This window comes from Myotis davidii, unplaced genomic scaffold, assembly GCF_000327345.1.
Source record: "Myotis davidii unplaced genomic scaffold, ASM32734v1 scaffold964, whole genome shotgun sequence".
NCBI lineage: Eukaryota > Metazoa > Chordata > Mammalia > Chiroptera > Vespertilionidae > Myotis > Myotis davidii.
The window spans coordinates 1,638,396-1,660,610 of record NW_006298351.1 but is presented as its reverse complement, the minus strand read 5'-3'; the positions used below and the strand labels follow the sequence as shown (position 1 = coordinate 1,660,610).

Below are 22,215 nucleotides of genomic sequence, written 5' to 3'. Positions count from 1 at the left end.
TAAAATATTTTTTAGAAATAAAGAGTAGATGATTATTAATATGCCTTAAACCAGTAATAATAATAATAGTGGATATTTTCAAATTCATGCTATTTCAGGTTCAAATTCAGAGCCAAAGACTTTGTACATGTTTCATTTCATTCTCCTATCAGCGCTATGAGGCATTTTTTTAATTTGATTTCACAGATGACGAAAGGGAGGTTCCAAGGTTTCATTAAGTTGACCAGGATCACATTGGTAAATAGAGCCAGAATCTGAATTCAAGTTTCCTCACTCCAAAACATACTTTTTAAAAAATGTAACATTCCAAACTTTTAGAAAAGTGCAGCAACTAACCTATCAAATACCAGTATATCTACCACTAAACTCTACTGAATTAGTTGTGAGATAGTGCTATACTGACTTCAGATGTTCCTTTAAAACAAAAGGTGATGGATTGGAAGCACTCTATAAACCTGCTTCCTACCCCCATATTCTGCGTCCCTTCCCATACAAATTTATCCTGACTTAGTATTTGCTTTTCACCATCATGTGTATTCTATTACTACCAGTGGAAATGTCTATAGACAGTAACATTGCTCTATATGTTGTTGTTTTTATTAAGCCCTGATCAGGTGTACCTAGGTAAATATGTTCTCCCATTCAATTTGTTGATAGTTTCTTTTGCTATGCAGAAGCTTTTTATTTTTTTAAAATTTTGTGTGTGTGTATTTTCTTTTTTTATTGATTAAGTTATTACATATGTGTTCTTATCCCCATATTACCCCCCCACCCCCACTCATGCCCTCACCACCCTGTTGTCTGTGTCCATTGGTTAGACCTATATGCTTGCATATAAGTCCTTTGGTTGATCTCTCCCTCTATATGTTTTTAAACTTAAATAAATGTTATTATGCTCTTTGTGTCATTCTGCAAGCTGGTTTAATCAACCAGCATTGCCTTCCATTGTGTGCATATAAAGTAATGTATTTGTCATTTTTCTGCTGTTTTAAGTTTCTGCCAAATTTTTCTTATCACAAATAATGCTACAGAAAGCTTTTCTATACTAGTCTTTTTAGGCATATGTGTAAAAGTTTTTCTGGAGTACATATCTGGAGTGTTCACTTTTCCATTATCCTCTACCAGGGCTCATGCAGTCTGTGTGAATTCCCTATTTGATGTTGAGATACCAGGGTCTTGGATGTGAAATATAGGTACAGGATTGTGAAGAAACAGGGGCTTTTAGAGGACTTTGTGTTGATAGCCCAAGTCATTTGGGAGAGGAATTTTAATTTGTAGCTAAAGCAGTGGATCTTGGGCACAAAATGAAAAGAGATTGGTTTATCCTTTGGCCTGATCAACTAACAAACTAATTTCAAGCTTTATTTGGAGTTATTGATAGAGTGAAGTAAAAGGGAATGGTCCAAGTGAAATAAGATCATTGGGAATAAGCTGTTTGGTGCTTTAAGTCAATGTCTTTAAACCAGGCATCCAGAGACCCCAGGTTTCCCATTGATCTACCTGAAGGTCCAGCTGGGGGTACATGTTAGGGAGACAGGCAGACAGCAGGGCCACCCCACACTGACACACTTTTACTTTATACATTAGACTTTGTGTAAGATTTTGTTTCAAAAAGTTTTTGTAGCTCAATGTCTTTTAAAATTTGTGTAAACACATAGGAAGTCAAGTGACTAATGAGAGCGATGTACTTATAAGGCTCTACAACTGGACATAGTTTGTGCCCCCAATTCTCTTTCACGTGGTGTTATGGTCAAGCACTGAGTAGTCTGTGTTCTGCAGTGCTGGTAGCAGCAATCCATATCTAAACCATGTTTTTGATGATATGGCAAATTAAGGATATAAATAGGTTAAGCATAGTAGTAATAGTATTTGGCTTTTTATTATCCCAGGAGCACCATTATGTTGTGGTGACCTCAAAGAAGAATAAGTAATTCAGCTTCTTGCTTGCAGTGAAGAATGGGAACACTGAAGCTGGAGAATCAAGTGGGACCCAGGTCAGGAGGTGGCCTTGTAAAGTAAGTGAAGCCATTTGTGCTCAATCCTCAGCATAGAATTGAGGTAGCATTAGCAGGAAGGTCAGGTGACCACCAAAGTTTCTGCCAGACCTAGCTTCTCCTCTTTTAGAGAAGCAGATTTGTATAAAAACCAAAAACTCCCCAAAGGTCAGCATTTTTAGAATGTAAAGAAGAATTCATCTCTGAGCCATGTTTAAAAGGCAGATAAAAATTTTAAACACTGGTGAGAATCTGTAAATTGTTGAACTTTGGTTCTATTAAGGGTCTTTGAGATTCATCATTTTTAAAAAAGTTTTCTATTTGAGAAACCATTATCATCACTATTCACTTTATAATACAAGCAAAAAACTTGCACTTAACATACATATATCATCTATGATGATTTAAGTGTTCTCACTTTTCTCCTAATATCTTTTCCCGAAAATGACGGCAAGAGTACTTTGTTTGTTTTAACTTGACCTATCTTTCACAACCCAGTTTAATCATTTCACAGGTATTCTTTTGAAACAAATGGGCTAGATGATCAGACAATAGTGGCTTATTTTTACCATTTTAATAATATATGCAAGAAACACCTTTAGTGATATTTGTATATCAAATTTCCTTTGTGTGCCTTTTTTCCCTAATGAATTCAGTATTAAAGGATTTATAAAATAGAACCTTATTAATTCAAAGCAAGGAATGCTAATGTGACCATAAAACATCTGAATTACAGAATAATGTTTAGAGAAATTTGTTTTATTATTTTAAAATAGAGTATTTACTATGTACTAAAATAGAAATGATTGCTCATATAAGGAAGGTAGTGAATTCAAAGTTTTATAGTGAACATAAAATATCATAATATCTTAAAGATAAAATTGTATTTCATTCTAAATTAATTACTAAACTTCTTTGTTATAAGAAGCTTTGTTTTTCCTGAACTCTTGCATTAAGATCCTCACTGGAAGATTTAACCTGAGGTTGTGTGTGTTTTTTTAAAGAAAAATATTATGTGTCTGAATGGGTATAAATTTTTATTTGTGGTGTACAAATTAATAGATATTGAAGGATAGTCATTCCCTACTAAATACTAAAGTTTTTTGACTGGCTACTTATTTCCTAAAGAATGATGTTGGCCTGCTTAACGTGGCATTTTCATTGCCCATCACCATCTTTCCTCCACCTAATGTTCAGCTTCTTTTCTAGACTGGGATAGACCAAAGAACTATTCCATAGATTTCCTTTGCAGATTCAGCTTATCACTAGGCAATGCCCAATTCTAACAACAGTATTGCCCAGGACTTCTCTAAAAAGACCACTGAGTGAACCCTGTCTAAACCAGGTGCTCACAGATGATGTAACGGCAGAGCAGTTACCCTGGCCAAAGAGGAAAGGCCAAGGGCAGGGTGACTTACTGGTTCCTAGCTGTAAGCCATTCATTGCAGTGCCAAACTCCCATGTTAGGATCCCTTTCTTTGTATTAATTAAAATAAATTCTCTAGGTGTAAATCCCTATGACATATCGCCTACTTTTATACCTGGGCTTTAAAGGTTGCTTCAGTTCTGATTTTATTCTTTCAGCTTAGAAGTCTTTCTTACATTAATAATTAACCAGTAAACTAATTTACTCAAGTTCTTTTAGCTGGGTTTATTTAAAAGGAGAGTAACTTCAAGAGAAAGGTTATACCCATGGTTTACTGGTGTCGCCAGCCATGGGTCTTTGGGGCATACTTTGTTTTTTAATCTTCCTGGGGAAATGTTGGGGACAGGAACAAACGTAAGTAAAAGGACCTATCTTGATTTTCAATGCATCTTAGTTGTGATGAGTGAAAAATAAAATCAGTTAACTTTGTTAATTCAAAAATTACTTTCTACTTTTGAGAATACCAAGTGAATATTCTCATCTGAATAAGAAACTCATGTAAGTATTTTGATTTGATGAATAGCTAACAACATGACAGCTTTTACGGGATTGCTTTTTTTTTAAATTTCATAAGTGATTATTCAAATTTCACTTTGAAAAAGCACAAAATAATCTCTAAATGACAAACTTTCTTGTCATTTGTTGCTTATTTATATTTAGTGCATTGTTTTCTAAATACTGTGCATAATTAAACAAGGGTTACTTGGGGGTTAATTCTAATACAGTGATTTGAAAAACTATTGTAATTATTTTTATATTTACAAGCTCATTCTTCACAATGGTTAGTGTTATTATTGAAATACTGTATATTTTAAACTATGTCTTAAAATAGTGATCCATATCTAGAAAGAACATTATTGAAAAGGAACTGAGTATCTAATTGAACCTACTAATTTCACATATGAGGATAAGTGGCGACAGGGAAAGTGACTTACCAAAAGTCACTCTGGTAAAGAGAAACAGAAGCAGGACTAATATTAAGGACTCCTCTTTACCATTTTAATTTTTTCCATTTATCATAAATGTATAAATATGTAAACTATATTATGAATATAAATGTGTTCTTGGGCTCTCATAAATCTGATTTCCTTGCATTGCTACAATCACCCCAATACCTTTGGTATTTTTTACTTCATTTTTGAAAGACAAGTGGCTGAAGTTCAAAGAGCTTGAGATTAAGTGGTAGACCTAGGACCAGGATTCTGAATTCTTTCTATACACTGTACTGGCCTTTAATAAGCATTGCCTCTCTTTCTCTTGAAAAAGTGAGAGTGTACCATTTACAACATGGTCATCAGTCAATTAAATTAATAAATTTATATACAGCTTGCATTTTAGTGGGAGAAGCAAATAGTGAATGAACCAATGAATAAATGAATAAATAAGGTCAGGTGATTATTCATGCTATGAAGAAAGAAGTAAAGGAGAGTAATAGGAAACAAAAATTATGAGGAACTATTTGAAAATGTAGACAGAGAAGGTTCTTTTTAAAATTATTATTTTTTATTTTTTTCCGTCACCATTCTCTAAGGCACTCATATAGAACTTGAAGGAAGGGAACAGTCTTTGCAAATATCTGGGGAAAGAACATTCCAGGTAGAGGCCAAACTGACATTTTTGCCCCCCTGCAAACTGAGTGGCTTGATCCTCTGCAACTATTGAAAGAAAATTTTAAAAGTGCAAAATTCTTTGGATTAGACTGTGCAACTGATAAATCAGCATGGACCAAAATCTGGAAAAATGGTGGTTCCAGAGCCATCTTTTGCGGACTTGTCAACACTGAGTAGTTTATGTTTCCCCACCACTACCACATAGACAATTCAAAATTAAAACATAAAATACAAAATTTCTAAGAATACTGAAATTAAAATACACATTTTTTTTCTAGATTTGCAAAGCTCTTGATAAATTCAGTGTAGTACAGCAATTGAAAGTGTTACTTCAGGAAACAGGCTGCTCGAGAACAATTCCACATTCTATAACTTATTGGCTGTGTGACTTTGGGCAAGTTAATTATCAGTTTTCTCATCTGTAAAATAGAGGTAATAATAAGACTTTTCTTAGACAGTGGTGGGAGCAATACAGTGAATTTATATATGTATCATGTGCTTAAAAAGGTACTTAGCACATTGTAACATTTCTGTATATTTACGTTATTATCATCAAAGCTAAAGTTTTCTTATTTTCCAATATTTCTGGGCAGGCACTTGGGGAAATCAGATGACAGTTGGAAGTCCAGAGATTCTTTTCTCTCTTTCATAATTTGACTGTAAATGGTTCCAAATTAGTTGTCATGTAGAACTGCCAGATGTCTACAGGAGTTAATTGCCTCCAAATTAATTTCATTGTTACTATACACTTGCTGATTTGAAAAGACTTTTTAAATGTCATAATTTTGACAAGACCCTGCAATAATTCTGCCAGTTGAAGTGATGAGCTCTTAGGTCTCAATCATTATCACCTTTTGGATTGAAACTCTTTTTTCTATGCAGTAGAATAAACACTTTTTTCTATGTAGTAGCTTTCACTATTCAAACTATATACTTTGTGATATAATTAATAACCTGGTTTATATTTATAGGTTTTCTTTTAATAAACAATGAAAAAATCACACATTAAAAATTTTATTTCAAAAACATATAATTCATATTCATTCTTGTATAAATCACATGAAAAATAAAACTGAGGGAACAGCCTGGGGCTGTGAACAAAGCTTGTAACTTTGACCACAGTTTAACACAACAAGAGAGATCTGAATATAAAGTCTTTCATTCACATATAAGCCAGGTGACCTCAGTCAAATTAACCTCTTATCACTTGTAAAATAAGAAAACAATAGTATCTACATCATTGGCTTGTAAAGATTAAAAGAATCTATACGAATAAAAGGGTAATATGCTGATTAGAGCACAAATCTTCTGGATGTCCTTCTGGACAAAGTCACGGTGGTGGGGGCCAAGGCAGAGGCAATTAGGGGCGATCAGGCTGTCAGGAGAAAGCAGTTAGGGGCGATCATGCCAGCAGGGGAGGGCAGTTAGGATCAGGCCTAAACTGGTAGTCGGACATCTCCTGAGGGGTCCTGGATTGGAGAGGGTGCAGGCCAGGCTTAGGGACCCCTCCCCTGCACAATTTCGTGTACCAGGCCTCTAGTTGTATATAAAGTGCTAATACAGACCTATATGATAACTACTCAGTTACTGTTATTATCATTATTATTGTATGGTTGTGATTATTTGGTCTCTAAGGACTCTGTAACTATTTGCATTTTCAAATGCATTCTCCCAAACTCACTTTTATTCTCTTTTTAAAAAATCCACTCACTAGTATAACACCAGTACTTCTAAGATTACTTCCTTTCAAATAATTTAGTGAAATTAATGAATCTTAACATTTATTGAGTACTAAACATGCTAAGTGCTTTCATGTACATAGTCTCATTTCATCCTTACCTCAGCCTGGTAAAAAAGGTGATATTTTCACAGTTAAGTTATTTTTGTCTCAGAGAGGGTTAGTGACTTTAGCATGGTTACTCAGCCAGTAGGTGGCAGCACTGGAATTCAATCATTGGTAACTGTTGCTTTTTTCTACTTTGGGCAAAAATAGTGACCCTATTTACATGTTCTGGTCAACACCAGTAAGTCTTCCTTTATTGCAGTAGCTCAAGAAGGTGCTATTACTACCTTCCTAAATGTTAACTAAATCTCCAGTGCTATTTTTCAAGTCTGGATTTCAAGCTATTTGTTTTTTGGAGACTATGCTGAAATGACCATAGATCACAAATAAATTTTAATTAAAAAATTATTTTTAAGTTGAGAAAATGTGCCTATTTTAAATTGAATGTCTCAAGTGAGATGAAGAAATCAGAAGTATAACAAAGTATGTCATATAGAGATACTGATCCTTCTCTTTTCCTGTTTCAACAGGTATGTCATATCAGCACCAAAAGTACTTCGTGTTGGAGCATCTGAAAATATTGTAATTCAAGTTTATGGATACACTGAAGCATTTGATGCAACAATCTCCATTAAAAGTTATCCAGATAAAAAAATTAGTTACGCTTCAGCCTCTGTTACTTTATCCACAGAAAATAAATTCCAAAACTCTGCAATCTTAACAGTATGTATTTATCTTTTATTTTCTATAAACATATAAAATATTCTCAATTAAATGTGTTCAAAATTTGAATATTGATAACATAGAGATTTGATCTTTTATAACATTATATCTTTGTGTGATTATTAAATGATGTATGTTAGTCACTAATAATATGAAGGAAACAGAAAATTCTAAATAGGAAAATAAAATTGTACTAATATGTAAATATTTGAAAATACATCGAAAATACTTATCTGTGAAAATTATCATTAGAGAGAAATAGAGAAATATGATATGCATATTGATCTATAATGCATTGCCTACAGAAAGCCATAGATGCTATTGAACATTTGTTTGTTTAAATTCCAATACTGTACAATTATAGTTTCCAAAATGAATAAGTTACTGATTACTGAAGTAAATAGCTCTGATTGACAACCTATAGTTAATAAAATAAAATAAAACCTTGATCAAATAACTTTTCTTCTATTAAGTTATTATAGCTTGGCTAGAAAGGTGCTTTCAACTCATTTCTTATTAAAAATTCTGACAACTAAAAATAATTTTCCATACTTATTTATTTAGCAACGTGAATAAATATAACCAAAATATTATTTTAAATTACAATAAAAATTCAAGAACCAGAAAAATAAAAGACTGCTCGGGCTCTGAGGTTCATTTATACCACTGTTTCTTAAAAGTGAGTTCTGTTTAAACAGTGCTAACTTAGTTAATTGGAAAGGAGATTAAGGTAGACAAATCATAAATATTGGTGCATATCTTAAGCGTCTAATTTTATCTTAACATTATAATGTATCTTTATTTGCCAATTGTTTGATAATATGCCAAGGTCTTTTCTTCATGTGCAGACCCATTGATTGGAATGCCAAATCTTATTTACTCTGTGCCACACCTTTAATAAGTCATCTTTGTTCCACAGTTTCTGTTTCTTTGAAGTGGACAAAGTACTTAAAGACACTTGCAGAGAACCTGAGTGCAGAATCTTATTAGCTTGTTACTGTTTTCCAAACTTTTTCAGTACTCTCACATATGTAATTTCAAGCAGTTGATTTTAGTGATTAACTTTTATCCTATTGTGTCAAAGCCTAGTTTTAGGAGAAGCACTTATCTTTCTTTTATTACTTTTTATGTATTAAATTTGCATACCATGCAACGTAAACTGTATAATTACAATTACTTACAAATATTGGAAAGCATGCAGCTCAACTGGTGGGAATAGAGGATATAGATATAATACAAAGTGTCCAGACATCAGTCAGGATGTTGAAGGGAAAAAATGGAGACCATGAGCTAATCCAGCAAGCTGATGAAGTGAAAGAGAGCTTCTATAGCCCTAGCCAGTTTGGCTCAGTAGATAGAGCGTCAACCTGCGGACTGAAGGTTCCTGGGTTTGCTTCCGGGCGAGGGCACATGCCGTGCGGACGGAAGGGTCCCAGGTTCGATTCCGGTCAAGGGCATGTACCTGGTCATGGGCTCAATCCCCACTAGGGGGTGTGCAGGAGGCGCTCAATCAATGATTCTCTCTCATCGATGTTTCTCTTTCCCTTCCTCTCTGAAATCAATAAAAATATATTTTTTTTCAAAAGAGAGAGCTTCAATAGCTTAGTTTTACTAAATGCATATAACATTTAGGAAATATTTTTAATTGCTTAAAACTAAATTTTGGTAATGATATTTAACACTGAAGGGCTTTGGGCAAAATTTATTTACCATTCTGTCTCTCCTTCTGTTTTTAAAATGATTAAATACACATACTTATTTCTCCTTCTAATGAGATTACAGTGGTATTTAGAAAATCCGAATATTTTATAACCTTAAAACTATTATGTTCTTTTTTATCAACATTTCTATTACAGATACAACCCAAACAATTGCCTGGAGGACAAAACCAAGTTCCACATGTGTATTTGGATGTTTTATCAAAGCATTTTTCAAAATCAAAAAAAATGCCAATAACCTATGACAATGGATTTCTCTTCATTCAAACAGACAAACCTGTTTACACTCCAGAACAATCAGGTAGAGTATAAGGTACTTCTTTCCCTGGGGAGGATAATTGACACTACTTAGAGCTTTTTAACACTTGAAATTATGTGGACACAGGTTTTTAAAAGAAAAGACTCATTAGTAATTTATATATCTGCAGACTAACTTTTTCTTTCTTTCAAAAATAGATTTTCATGTATTGACCATGTATTGATTTATTTTAATGAGATTCATCTTTTTAAAGAATGATTATTATTTAAAAAACTAAAATACCCTTGTGTTTAACAGAGTTTTTGATGCTATCAATTATTCTTACAGTAAAGGTTAGAGTTTATTCACTGAATGATGACCTGAAGCCAGCCAAAAGAGAAATTGTCTTAACTTTCATAGTAAGTATGTTATTTATTTAAATAATAATTTAACTCATTTTTAGGATAAGATGCATTATTTCATAACCCTACCCCAATGCCATATGAACTCATTCAGTGCTCAGTAAATGGTGACTGAACAGTTTCTGTGAATATAACATTGTATGTCTATATCTCTAAAATTGGCATGTGTAAAGAAGCCATGAAAATGAAACCTCAACGATTTTAAACTAAATCATTTAAATATATACTTCATGATTTCTTTCTTTAGGAACATCAGTCAATCACTAAGAATTAATTGAATATCTATTATGAGATTTTTTATTTGTACAATTCAAGATGAAGAATTATAATCAATGAAATTTACATTTGAGGACCTTGGAGTTTAATAACTAACATACTAACACATGAAAAATAGTGCTAAATCAGGAGGTAAAGATGAGCAGTTACTTATTAACAGTATAGGTGTATTAGCAATGGCCCTTCACTATAGGCTGCAGCACCTTTTCTCCTAAGTGTACAATAGGACAAATGACACATAAACTCAGAGGGAGACAAAATAGGGCTGAGATTGAAGGATGATGTAATCCTTTTCTGTAATTGAATACGTAAAGGAAATCTTAAGCTGGGTCTTAATGAAAGGAATAGCCATAGGGTTTTTTTAAATAATGAAAAACTTCCCATGGTAATATATAGCATGAATTTAGCTATGACAGTAAGAAATGGGAATAGTACATAAACTGGCTGACTGATGTCAGAAGTCTGGAAGAGAACTAAGGAGAGGCAGTCAGCTCAAATACCCTTTTTCTGTCAGAAAATACTAGAGCATGTGGTCAGATGCTGTTGATTCTACCTTCTACCCCTCTCGGTGGTTGCACTTGAGTGAGGTAGAATCCTGACACCACACAAGGAAGAATGGATGCCAGTTGTCCTGTGTAAGAGCTGTCCCAGGAAGACAGGATTGAGGAATTTGATCCTAGAGCAGTGGAGAGTCAGCATGCAGAAAGTGTCCTGAAAATGAAACCCGACAGTGAAGGGGTCTGGGTTGCCTGTCACCACTTGAGCCAATTAAGCAGAGACAGGATTGAATCGTATATGAGCGTTTTATTTTCCAATATTGCCGGCAACATCGGAGAGCAGTGGTCATCCACAGAAATCTGTCCCACACACCCCATTTCGTTCCCCCTATAAACAAGTTGCTTATATTGGGTAGAACGACAAAGATTAGGAATGGGTAAAATGGTTACAGATTACAGACAATGCAGGCAGTTACAAAGGGTAGGCGCTTCCAGGTGGTTACAGCCCAGGATTCCATTGTTTTGGCAACAAAATTGTTCATCTTTTCATGATGATAGGCAGTTCTCAGATAAGGAGAATGGACCACATTTCGAGTTCAACTCCCAGGTCCCGGGGCATACAACTCCCAGCCAGGTCAGAGCATGCTTTCGTTAATCAGAACAAAACAATCACGGTTAGCAGAGCATGATTAATATTCTTTATAACTATAGCTATTCCCCACTATTCTATTTCTGCCCCTAACAAAAATAGTACTTGAGAAAGATCATCTTAGAAGAAGCACAGTGTACAAAGGACTGCAGAGATAAAGATCAACCTAGAAGATATTTTGCCTCAATTCTAATTCTTTTTCAAAATGGACCCTTGCAACTCAAGAAAAAAAATACCTCAAAAATCCGACCATTAATTTCACAGTCATGGCATATAGTGGTAAATTTCTGGGTTAAGTTCAAAATGAACCTCCACATGTAGTCCAAAGAAAATAAGAAACCTCATTTAAATAACTTCCAAGCCCACACAGAAAAGGAAGCTTATGGGAAAACTTTATGAAAACTTTAAAATTTGTTTAACTAATTTGAATGTTTTATCAAGCTCAAAACGACCATACTGCAACTATAAAGTATCTAGCTAATATATGTATTTTATAGATTTTGGTATCTATAAAGCCTATGAGTTCACATTTGATTAATTATAACATCAGTTATTTCTATACTTTCTTTTTTAGTTATACTAGATAGAGTTGAATCTCATCTAAATAACTGAGACTAGGATACCTGGAAACTGATTTATACGTGTGTGTGTGTGTGTGTGTGTGTGTGTGTGTGTGTCAAGAGAGGGAGAAGGGGTCCAAAAAGAGAGAGGGACGTGGCTTAAATGAGCCATAATTGCCCTCCACACATTTAAATTATCTTTCTCCTTCATATTTAATTTGAAGGCATGGATATTTGTTAGTAAATATTTCTGTAGATCAAATATAATATAATCAGTTAATTTTAAAAATTCGGTTTATGTGCTTTGATGTTGTTTGTTTTTATTCAAAGGATCCTCAAGGATCAGGAGTTGACATTGTAGAAGAAAGTGATTATACTGGAATTATCTCTTTTCCTGACTTCAAGATTCCATCTAATCCTAGGTATTTTAAAATATTTGTTAATAAAGTTTTCTTTAAAAAAACACATCTGGAACTTTTGGTGGTGAGGCAGATCACCAGTCAAATGAAGCAACCTACTGTGAAAGAAATGAGGATATGCAAAATCTTTTAAAGAGTAATGAGAAGCTAGACTCAATTTCTGGGGGAGGGGAGAGGAGAATTTCCCAATACTTCTCATCAATTTTCTTTACACATAGAAATTAAACTTTTGAAGAGGAAAAAATAGACCCCAAGCTGGCTGGCTTTCTTTCTTTCTTTTTTAAAATCAAAACCATCAACCTTCCATCCTTTAAGAAAATCAGATAGACTATCAGTCTAAAAGGCTAGTGTGGTCCCGTGCCTTGCTCTGAAAGTTATAAATATATTACTATTTGTAGTCTTTTCTGCATAGACTATCATATTTCAAGAGGGAGGGTGTTCTTAGAGCTATTTCTCCCATTTGGCGTCATGTTAAAAGATTTAAGAATATGTTTAAACAGAATCCAATGTAAAAAATATTTAGTGAACACATTCCTAGTATGTGCAAAGTACAAGAGGAATGAGAGATATAAAATAGGAATGAAGAATCCACAGTTTCTGCCTTCAAGTTGTTTAGAGTAGGACAAATAAGATAGGTGCACCTATAAATGGCCAAATTACTTTAAAGTAAAAATCTTTTTATGGTAATTTTTGCTTTGTTCTCTAGAAGGTAGTTTACAGTTAATTTACTATACTGAAGATTATCTAGAAATTTGGATTAAATTGGGGAATTTAAATAATTTGGATAATTTTTAAATTGTATACTTTCTTGAAAATATTAATACTCTGTAGCACAGAACTGAACCTATTTTACAATGTGTTTATCTCTGCCGCCATCTTAGTTTCTATCATCCTGTTATAATTTCTTCATCTTGTGCCATTTGCTCTGTGACAGATTATGTGTCAACCATGGTAGCTTCTCATTGCCAGTATTTTTGTACCTTTGCACATGTTGTTTCCTCTGCTTAGGTAGTGTTTTACCTTGTTCTTCATAAAGCTGGCTTCTTCCCATTCTGTAGAAAACAGGTTAAATGCTCCCTTTTCAAAGACGTTAGTCCTGGACACATGATCTAATGTAGTCCCTCTCTTTCTTTTATTCTCTATTCCTTACTGGCACTTATTTCAATTTTACAATTATCTATTTAGTTATTTACTTGCCTTTTTTTCCCACTAGACTGTAAACTCCTTGAGAACAGGGATGGTGTTTTTATTGTTCACTGTTATATCTCCAGCACTTCAACATAACAGGCACATTGAATTAATGATGATGATAATATTCAATGTATTGATTGATAACCAGTACACAAAGTAGATATTGTCTTTCCCATTTCACAAATGAGGTTAAGCAACTTTCCCAAGTATTCAATCTGCTAATAAATGGAAAAGTGAAAATTTGAAATCCCACGGACTATTAGCTCTATGAGGACGGACCCTTTTATCGTGTTTATTTTTTTTATCTACAGTGTTTAATCCAGTGCTCAGTAAATATTTTTGACTGAAGGTTTTTAATTAAACCCAGATAATTTTCCTCTTTGAACAGGCCATACTTTGTCTCCAGCTATAGCTTCTTATACATGAGGTGTGAATCTTATCATCTGGATGGGCTTGACCCGAATTATATGTCTCTAGAGACATTATTATGAATTTCCTACTATAGTGTATATTTCAATATTATATTAAAAATATAATAAAGCTCCAGAATCAAGTAAATTCTCAAGTATCACAAGCTCTTCATTCAAAGCTATTGACAATATTAAGATAAAGTACCTGAAAAAATAACACAACATATGAAAAACTAATTACTAAACAGTGTCTAATATCTCTAAAACACTCAGCTATTTCCATTTATTGCAAATAAAATATATCACTTGGACTATATTAACTTACTTTTCCCTCCTTAAAACAAGAATTGATTAGATTTCTGCTGGGTAAATTAAAAATATTTGAAAACTTATGTAATTTTAAATATCTTGCTTTCACAGATATGGTATGTGGAAAATTCAAGCTAAATATAAAGAGGACTTTTCAACAACTGGAGCTGCATATTTTGAAGTTAAAGAATATGGTAATTTTTGACAATTAAAAATTTATACAGAGTTAATGCTTTTGCAATAATTATTTTCATTAATGACTTTAATGTAAACTCAATCCCTGAAGAAAAGGCAACCTACTGATATGGTCAGAAGTACTGGTGGAGGTGGTGAGAGTGATTGTCCCCATGCCTACGCTCTAGTTTCAGCATGCTCTTGTTAACCTTGAATAAGCACACCAACCTCTCTGGACTTTTGTTCCTCATCATAGAACTGAAGAGTCCTAGCTTCCTGAGGAGCTTGACTAGTGAAGGTATTCTTCCAAGTTATGATTTTAGGAGAAACTTACTCAGAGACGAGGTAAATGGAACCCAGAAAGACTAATAGATGATTTACTAAAGTCATTACAACCAATTAGTGACAGAACAAGGACAGCAATTGGATTTCCTTACGTCTAGTCCAGGGGTGAGCAAACTTTTTGACTCGAGGGCCACAATGGGTTCTTAAACTGGGCCGGAGGCCGGAACAAAAGCATGGACGGAGTGTTTGTGTGAACTAATATAAATTCAAAGTAAACATCATTACATAAAAGGGTACGGTCTTTTTTTTCAATAGTTTTATTCATTTCAAATCCCGCGGGCCGTAGTTTGCCCACGGCTGCTCTAGTCCAATGCTATTTTTCTTCTGGTTCACAAATCCCTAATATATTTATTTGGAAATTAAAGATATTCTTATTTTGAAATCAATCACATTAAAGGACTAATAATTAATATATAAATAGATTAATCTTTCAGTTTTTAATAGTTGTTTATTAGAGTATTTGTGTGTTCTAATATCAAATTTAACTTTCTTGAAATCATTTTTAATTCCCCATGAAACTCTTAATATGGAAAATAAACACACAAATTTAACAATTAAACAAAACAGTGAAAACAGATTTGTTACAATGAAACTCAACTTTAAGGATTATAGGCTTGCCCAGACAGTGTGGATCAGTGGTTGAATATCAACCTATGAACTAGGGATGTGCAGGAGGCAGCTGATTAATGATTCTTTCTCATCTTGATGTTTCTATCCCTTTATCCCTTTCCCTTCCTCTCTGAAATCAATAAAAATAAATAAATAAGTAAAGATGATAGACTCTCAATACATATAATTACAACCAACCTCCCTTACTCCAAGTGTTTTTGATGCTTTCTGTATATATCTAAAATTCATACACCTCTTATTATCTGTGGTCACCCTCATCTATTCATCAACAAGCTCTCTCCTGGATTACTGCAAAGCCTCTTGATTGCTATCTCTACTTCCAAACTCTTCCCCCTTGGTTTTAGCCAAAATAATGTTGAAATGCAAATCTCATCATGTTATATCACTATTGAAAAGTCCCCAATAATCCCTCATTCCTTTTATAATGAAAATCAAAATCTCTAATTTGAACTGGCCTGCCTCCTCTTCAGCCTCATTTTATACCACTCTCACCCTTGCTTCCCTCCAACAGTGGGTACTTTGTGCATGATATTCCATCTGCCTACACTTTTCCCTCCCTCATTGCCTATCCAGTTCCTACTCACCTTTTAAGTCTCAATTGAAAAGCCATTTATTCAGAAAAGCTTTCCCTGAATTCTCTTTCCTGAGTAGGAGTTTCTGTATTTCTTCATATCTGTTTTCATAACTGTGGCTTAGGTGTTTATCTGTGCTTATGCTTGTCTTCCCTGCTTGACTGTGAGCTCATTAAGGACAGGGTTTGTGCCAATTTTGCTCACTGGTATATCACTGTTGACAAGAGTGTCCCTGCTATATGGATGAAAGGGTGAAATATTTTCTTGCATTTCATATCCTGGAGAGAGCACATCTACCTGGATCTTTGATAACATAGGAACACAGCCTAGAGTAGAAAATTGCATTGTGCTTTTACTTCTAGCCTTCACCATCCAGAAAACACATGAACCGTATCTGTAGCTAACTATCTCACTTATAGTTGTTTGCCAGTCTATGTCCACAATATCAGGGTCACTCAATCACCCAATTTTCTATTAACTGCTGTGTAGGTTAATAGAATTAGAATCCAGAAGCCCTGGTACACAGTCTGAGGAAGTATAAAGAGAAAAGAGTGGCATTTCAACTGGTGATATTATTTTCTCTTGGGCAATCAAAAAAAAAGAAAGAAAGAAAAGAAAAGCGGGGATAACCCAACTCGTTTCTGCTCTAGTTTTTACTTTTGCATGGGTATTATTTCTTATAGTTCATTATAAACTCTCTTTTCTTTTTTAAAAATATATTTTTATTGATTTCAGAGAGGAAGGGAGAGGGAGATAGAAACATCAATGATCAGAGAGAATCACTGGTCCTCTGACTCCTACATGCCCCCCACTGGGGATCAAGCCTGCAACCTGGGCATGTGCCCTGACTGGAATCGAACCGTGACCTCCTGGTTCATAGGTCAACATTCAACCATTGAGCCACGCTAGCTGGGCATAAACTCTCTCTTCTTGACTAAAGTCAGAGTTTTATGCTGGAATTTTGGACTGGGTGGATTTTATCTACTGGACAAAAAAGGGAAATGTTAAATAAGCAGGAATTTTCTATTTTTAATTTAATAAGCATTTGTTATATTTAAGACTTATGTGAAGGATGAGAGGGAAAGATATACAAAGATATATAGAGAACATTTTATTTTCAAGGAATCCACACTCTAGTCAAGGAAGTAAACAATTGCCTATAATAAATGCTGTAATCTAAGTATAAACAAAGTGCTTCTGATACATAGATAGCTGGATTGACTTCCGATTGGTGGAGTAGGAGACTTTCCAGTGATGTCGTAATTGTTGTTGTTGTCCCTGATAATGATGATGACTACAGCTGGATGTTGTGTTGATGTTACATCAATTTTACCAGACAGAAGGCTGCTCTAATTTAAGTGGTAATATTGCCTTTTCCTTTTTATTTTCAGTGTTGCCACAGTTTTCTATCTCAATAGAACCAGAAAATAGTTTCATTGGTTATAAGAACTTTAATAATTTTGAAATTACTATAAAAGCAAGGTAAGAAAGTTATTTATTTTCCATATTATCCAGCTAAATTAAGTGCCAACTCCGGTTGGTGATAGTTATTCAAAATGAGATCTGTGATTTTTTTCCAGCTTTATTGAGATGTAATTGACATGTAACATTGTGAATGTTTAAGATGCACAATATGTTGATTTAGTACATTTATGTTGTTGGGATCTGTGATTTATTGGCAATGTCTGCATGAGTTTGGGATTGACTGATTGAGGAGACATTCTGCCTATAGTTTATTTGCTCATTCTGATGTGAGCTGGTTCTGATTTTAGCTTTATTGTTATTCACCAGCAAAAATAATCCTAAAGAATCATTGTGTACATTTAGGAAACAGCATGATTTAGGATATTGGGACTGAGATATGAAGCCTTTTTTCCTTTTCATTTATAAATGGCTTAATCAGCCAACTAGTGCTCCATAACTACCTCAAGACTCAATGCCTTAAAACTATGACCATTTATGAGTTAGTTGGCAGTTCTGTTGATCTGGACTAGGCTCATCTCAGCTGGACTCACCCATGTACCTGCAGTCATTTGGCAGGTCACCTGGAGGCTGGCTGGTTTAGGCAGGTCTTACTCACATGTCTGGTAATTGGCTGCCAGTTAACTGAAGCTACAAGGATGATTGGACTATGTGCATCTCTCATCAACTAACAGGCTAGCCTGTAGCAGCAGAAACACTTGAATAGAAAATATGGAAGCGTAAAAGTTCTCTAAAGGCCTAAGCTTGAGACTGGCACACCATCAGTTTCACCACATTCTTTTGTCCAAAGCAAGTTACAAGATCAGCCCAGGAGGAAATAGACTCTCTTCACACTCTTCGCACATAAATAGCTGCAAAGATGGTGAACATATGGGCAAGTGGAAATTGGGGCTAGTTTTACAAGCAATCTACCATAAAAGTTTAGGTCATTTAAAAAGGCAATATCATGTAGTTATTAATAACAATAACCAATTTACATAACTATATCAGGCAGTTTTGAAGCACTCTGTATATATTAGCTCATTTAATCTTTATGAACACTATGAGGTAGATACTATTACTACCCCCATTTTAAACCAAGAAATGGAGGTACAGAAATGTTCAGTAATTTGCCCAAGATTGCACACCTAGTAAGCCACACAATCTGTCTGGTTCTAAGTCCAGGCCCTCACATGCTTCCCTGTACTGCCTCTCTTCTAAAATAGAGTATTTGTTACTTAGTCTAAAACACATAAAAGGCTCACCTGACATGGAATTATAAAACGTAATTTCTTCTAATGGAGACATTATTTGTTCAAACTCTGAATAAGGAAAGTTAGTTCCTGTGATAGTATTATTTGCTGTGTGGGAAATTTCCTTTACTCTTACTTTAATTCTAAACTAAAAAGGTTTACAATTAGGATTAAAATAAAATTTATCTCACATAACAGTAAGATTTGGCATGCTGCTTTTAAATACATAAAAGGAAATAGGAGGCAGCTCCCCACTGACATCAAAATCATCAAGGAAGCTATGTGTTCTGTAGGAAAGGGCTCCGGACCTGATTCTTTTGATTTCCTCAAGATCAGTTTTTTTTATCAAGCAAATAGTCATAAAACCTGCACTTTGGCTTTATTATTGTAATTTTATGAGGATGAAATGTGATTGTAGATGGAAGACAATTTAAAGTGTATCAAGTATACAATGTAATTTCAAATTGTTAGTTTATCTGAATTTTATTTTTATAACCTTGATAGCCAAATAATCTTATGGTATTATTGTTTGACAGATATTTTTATAACAAAGTAGTTGCTGAGGCTGAAGTTTTTGTCTCTTTTGGAATAAAAGATGACTTACATGATGATAACAAAGAAATGATGGAAAAGGCAATGCGAAGCACAATGGTAAGATGTTAAGATGTTCAGTCGTACCTAAAGATACATTATGAATGCTAGAGATGGAAAATAACTTTAAAATTATCTAGTCTGATCCCTAATTTTATGTAGGGATGGGAATTGGAAGCTGAAAACTCTCCATTGGCTTCTTATTGTCCTTAGGATAAAGCCAACTTGCCATGACATCAGCCTCCCTTGCCAGCCTATCTCCTGACACTTCCCACCTTCCTCTCGCTTACACTAGTCTCTCTTGCTTCCAGGTCTTTGCAATACCGCTCCTGCTTGAGAATACTCTTCCCCATTGTCCCCTCCAACCTCTTCTTTGTCTGGCTAATTCCTCCTCAGACTTTAAGTCTCAACCTTGACACCTTTTCTCTGGGAAGTCTCCCTGATTCCTCTCAACTAGGTTAACCCCTTCCCCAACAATTTTTTTGTTAAAAACGTTTCTTTTTCAGACTAATTTTTTTATTTTGGTTCTATATAGTATTTTTGATGCTGGTTATGAAAACAGTTTGTAACTCGTCTTCCTATAAACCATATTTTTTTACCATATTTTCTTAGTATACTCGTCGACGACTGAAAAAGAACATTTTGTGAAAACGAGTATACACGTTTCTGCCGGGGAAGGGGTTAACTGCCTCTGCCAGGTACTCCCTTAGGCCTTGAGCCTCTCTTAGTAGAGTACGTTTTATGATTTATTCTCAACCAGGGACTATTTTTACCACTAAGGGGAAATTTTGAGATGTCCCACAGACATTTGTCATTGTCATAACTGGGGAAGAAGATGCTACTGGCATTTCATAGATAGAGGTCAGGAGTGCTGCTACACTCCTACAATGTACAGAGCAGCACTCCCCAACAGAGTTATCCTTCCAAAATGTTAATAGTAATGGTTTATTTACTTTTCTATCATTTTCTACACTAAACCCCTTGTGAATCTGAATTGTTCCCACTATATACTCAGAGCCAGCATGGTTCCTGGCAAATAGTAGGTACTACTCTCTATATACTTATGAGTGAATGAATTTGATACCATTGTAATGAACCCAGTTATTAATTAATAGAAAAGGAGAAAGGGGAAAGCCAAAGAGTATAGGCATTCCATTTGTGTAGCTTTGCCAGAAAGCTGCAATTTAGACACATGCCCAATAAAGTCTGAGTGAAATAGGGAAGGTATTTGCCTGTCATTCATACCTGGAAATAGGTCATTGGCCAGAGTAGGCGTGGCCACTGCAAAGGCATGAAATTTGAGATATTTAAATTTCTTAAATAAAGGAGTTATCTCTTTTGCTTGATTCCTGGCCAGCAGGGGCTCTCACACTCCTGCATTTGCCCACATGGCCCATGGGTAACAGACACACTGGACTGATGGACTATAACTAGCCTAATGCTAACCAGACCCAGCTCCACCATGGACCAGAATCTCGGCACACTGGCTTTGCTTCTTGTTCTGCTAAATCCCTAGCTGCACTTCTTCCAGGACTGGTTTAAGGGAAATGGGACTTTACAGACACAAGAATATAATTTCACACAAGTAAAAATCACTCATCCACTGGTGTAAATCTCAGAAAATTCTTTTTCTTGAGATATCATGTTGCTGTAAGAAATAACATTAAATTATAAATATAAAATATGTAAACACTGGTTATCAATGCAAGTTGATCTAGGGAAAGGGATACCTCACTTTCAGTGGTGGACGCTGCATTTCCACCAATAACCAATTTATTGGGAAGTTACTTGTCCAAGGTTAAGTAAGAGCTAGTGGTTGCTGGGACCAGATTAGAGCCCTGGTCCCCTTTTCCCTTATTCATTGATTTTTACATTATACCACAGATGATAAGGACTCTTGTCATTCTACGCAGTGTTACATATTCATGTAGTTTGCATCACCAGTTATTTAGCCTTTGCTTTTTCAAAAGACACTTTTATTTGTTCAAGATATAAATTAGATGCCTCTTTTAAAAATGTCCTATATAATAAAAGAGAAACATGTAAATTGACCGTCCCTTCACTATATTCACCAGCCAATCAGGTGAATATGCAAATTAACCCAACAAAGATGGTGGTTAATTTGCATACACAGGCACCCAGGCAAAGAGCAGAGCAGGAGAGCCGGAGGCTTGGGGGGCCATGGCTCCCTCAGTCACTCCCAGCATGGGGAGCACCAGGAATTCTGGGAATAGTAGTTCTGATGGCAGCCCCAGGATGGAAGTGGAAGCCCAGAGCACAGGGAGCACCAGGAATGCTGGGAATCATAGTTCTGGTGGCAGTTGGATCTCCTAGAGAAAGTTAGAGCAAAGTGAGCCTGGAGCAAGTTACTGTTGCAAAGTGAGCCTGGAGCAAGTTACTGTTGCAGTGGGGGATGGAAAGTAAGCAAAGATGAGAAACATAAGTAAAATCAGAGTGTCTAGGAAAAATTAAAGGGAAGATATTCTAAAACTTCCAGGAAATCTCCACCAATGAAGCAAAGAAAAAAAAAGCCTCTATTATTCTATGAGCAACAAACCAAACTGGGTTGGAGGTCTCAGACAATTTGTTCATATGGTTTCAAAGACAGACAGAAACTCCTGGATTGGAGTGGGCTCCCCCGAGGGCTCCCAGATTGGAGCGGGTGCAGATCAGGCTGAGGGACCCTACCTACCCCCGCCCCGTGCATGAATCTTTGTGCACCGGACCCCTAGTATGTATGTATGTATGTGTGTGTGCGTGTGTGTGTGTGTGTGTGTGTATATAGATATATAGATGTATGTATGTATGTATATGTATATGTATGTGTGTATATGTATATGTATATGTACATGTATATATACTAAAGGCCCGGTGCACAAAAATTTGTGCACTCGGGGGGAGGGGGCATCCCTCAGCCCGGCCTGTGCCCTCTCGCAGTCTGGGACCCCTCGGGAGATAACGACC

General features: G+C 35.2%; 1 protein-coding gene across 2 annotated transcripts in view; it reads left to right on the top strand.

Moving 5' to 3' along the window:
- Positions 1-3,665: 3,665 nt before the first annotated feature.
- C5 (complement component 5) overlaps positions 3,666-22,215 on the top strand; it is an 84,499-nt gene continuing 65,949 nt past the window's right edge. For both annotated transcript variants that reach the window (XM_006773992.2, XM_015570641.1), the window contains exons 1-8: positions 3,666-3,774; positions 7,344-7,536; positions 9,393-9,555; positions 9,841-9,911; positions 12,227-12,318; positions 14,337-14,419; positions 17,338-17,428; positions 19,197-19,311. In XM_006773992.2, the coding sequence (XP_006774055.1) occupies positions 3,710-3,774; positions 7,344-7,536; positions 9,393-9,555; positions 9,841-9,911; positions 12,227-12,318; positions 14,337-14,419; positions 17,338-17,428; positions 19,197-19,311 (873 nt within the window). In that variant the 5' untranslated portion in view covers positions 3,666-3,709. The remainder of the gene's footprint in view (positions 3,775-7,343; positions 7,537-9,392; positions 9,556-9,840; positions 9,912-12,226; positions 12,319-14,336; positions 14,420-17,337; positions 17,429-19,196; positions 19,312-22,215) is intronic.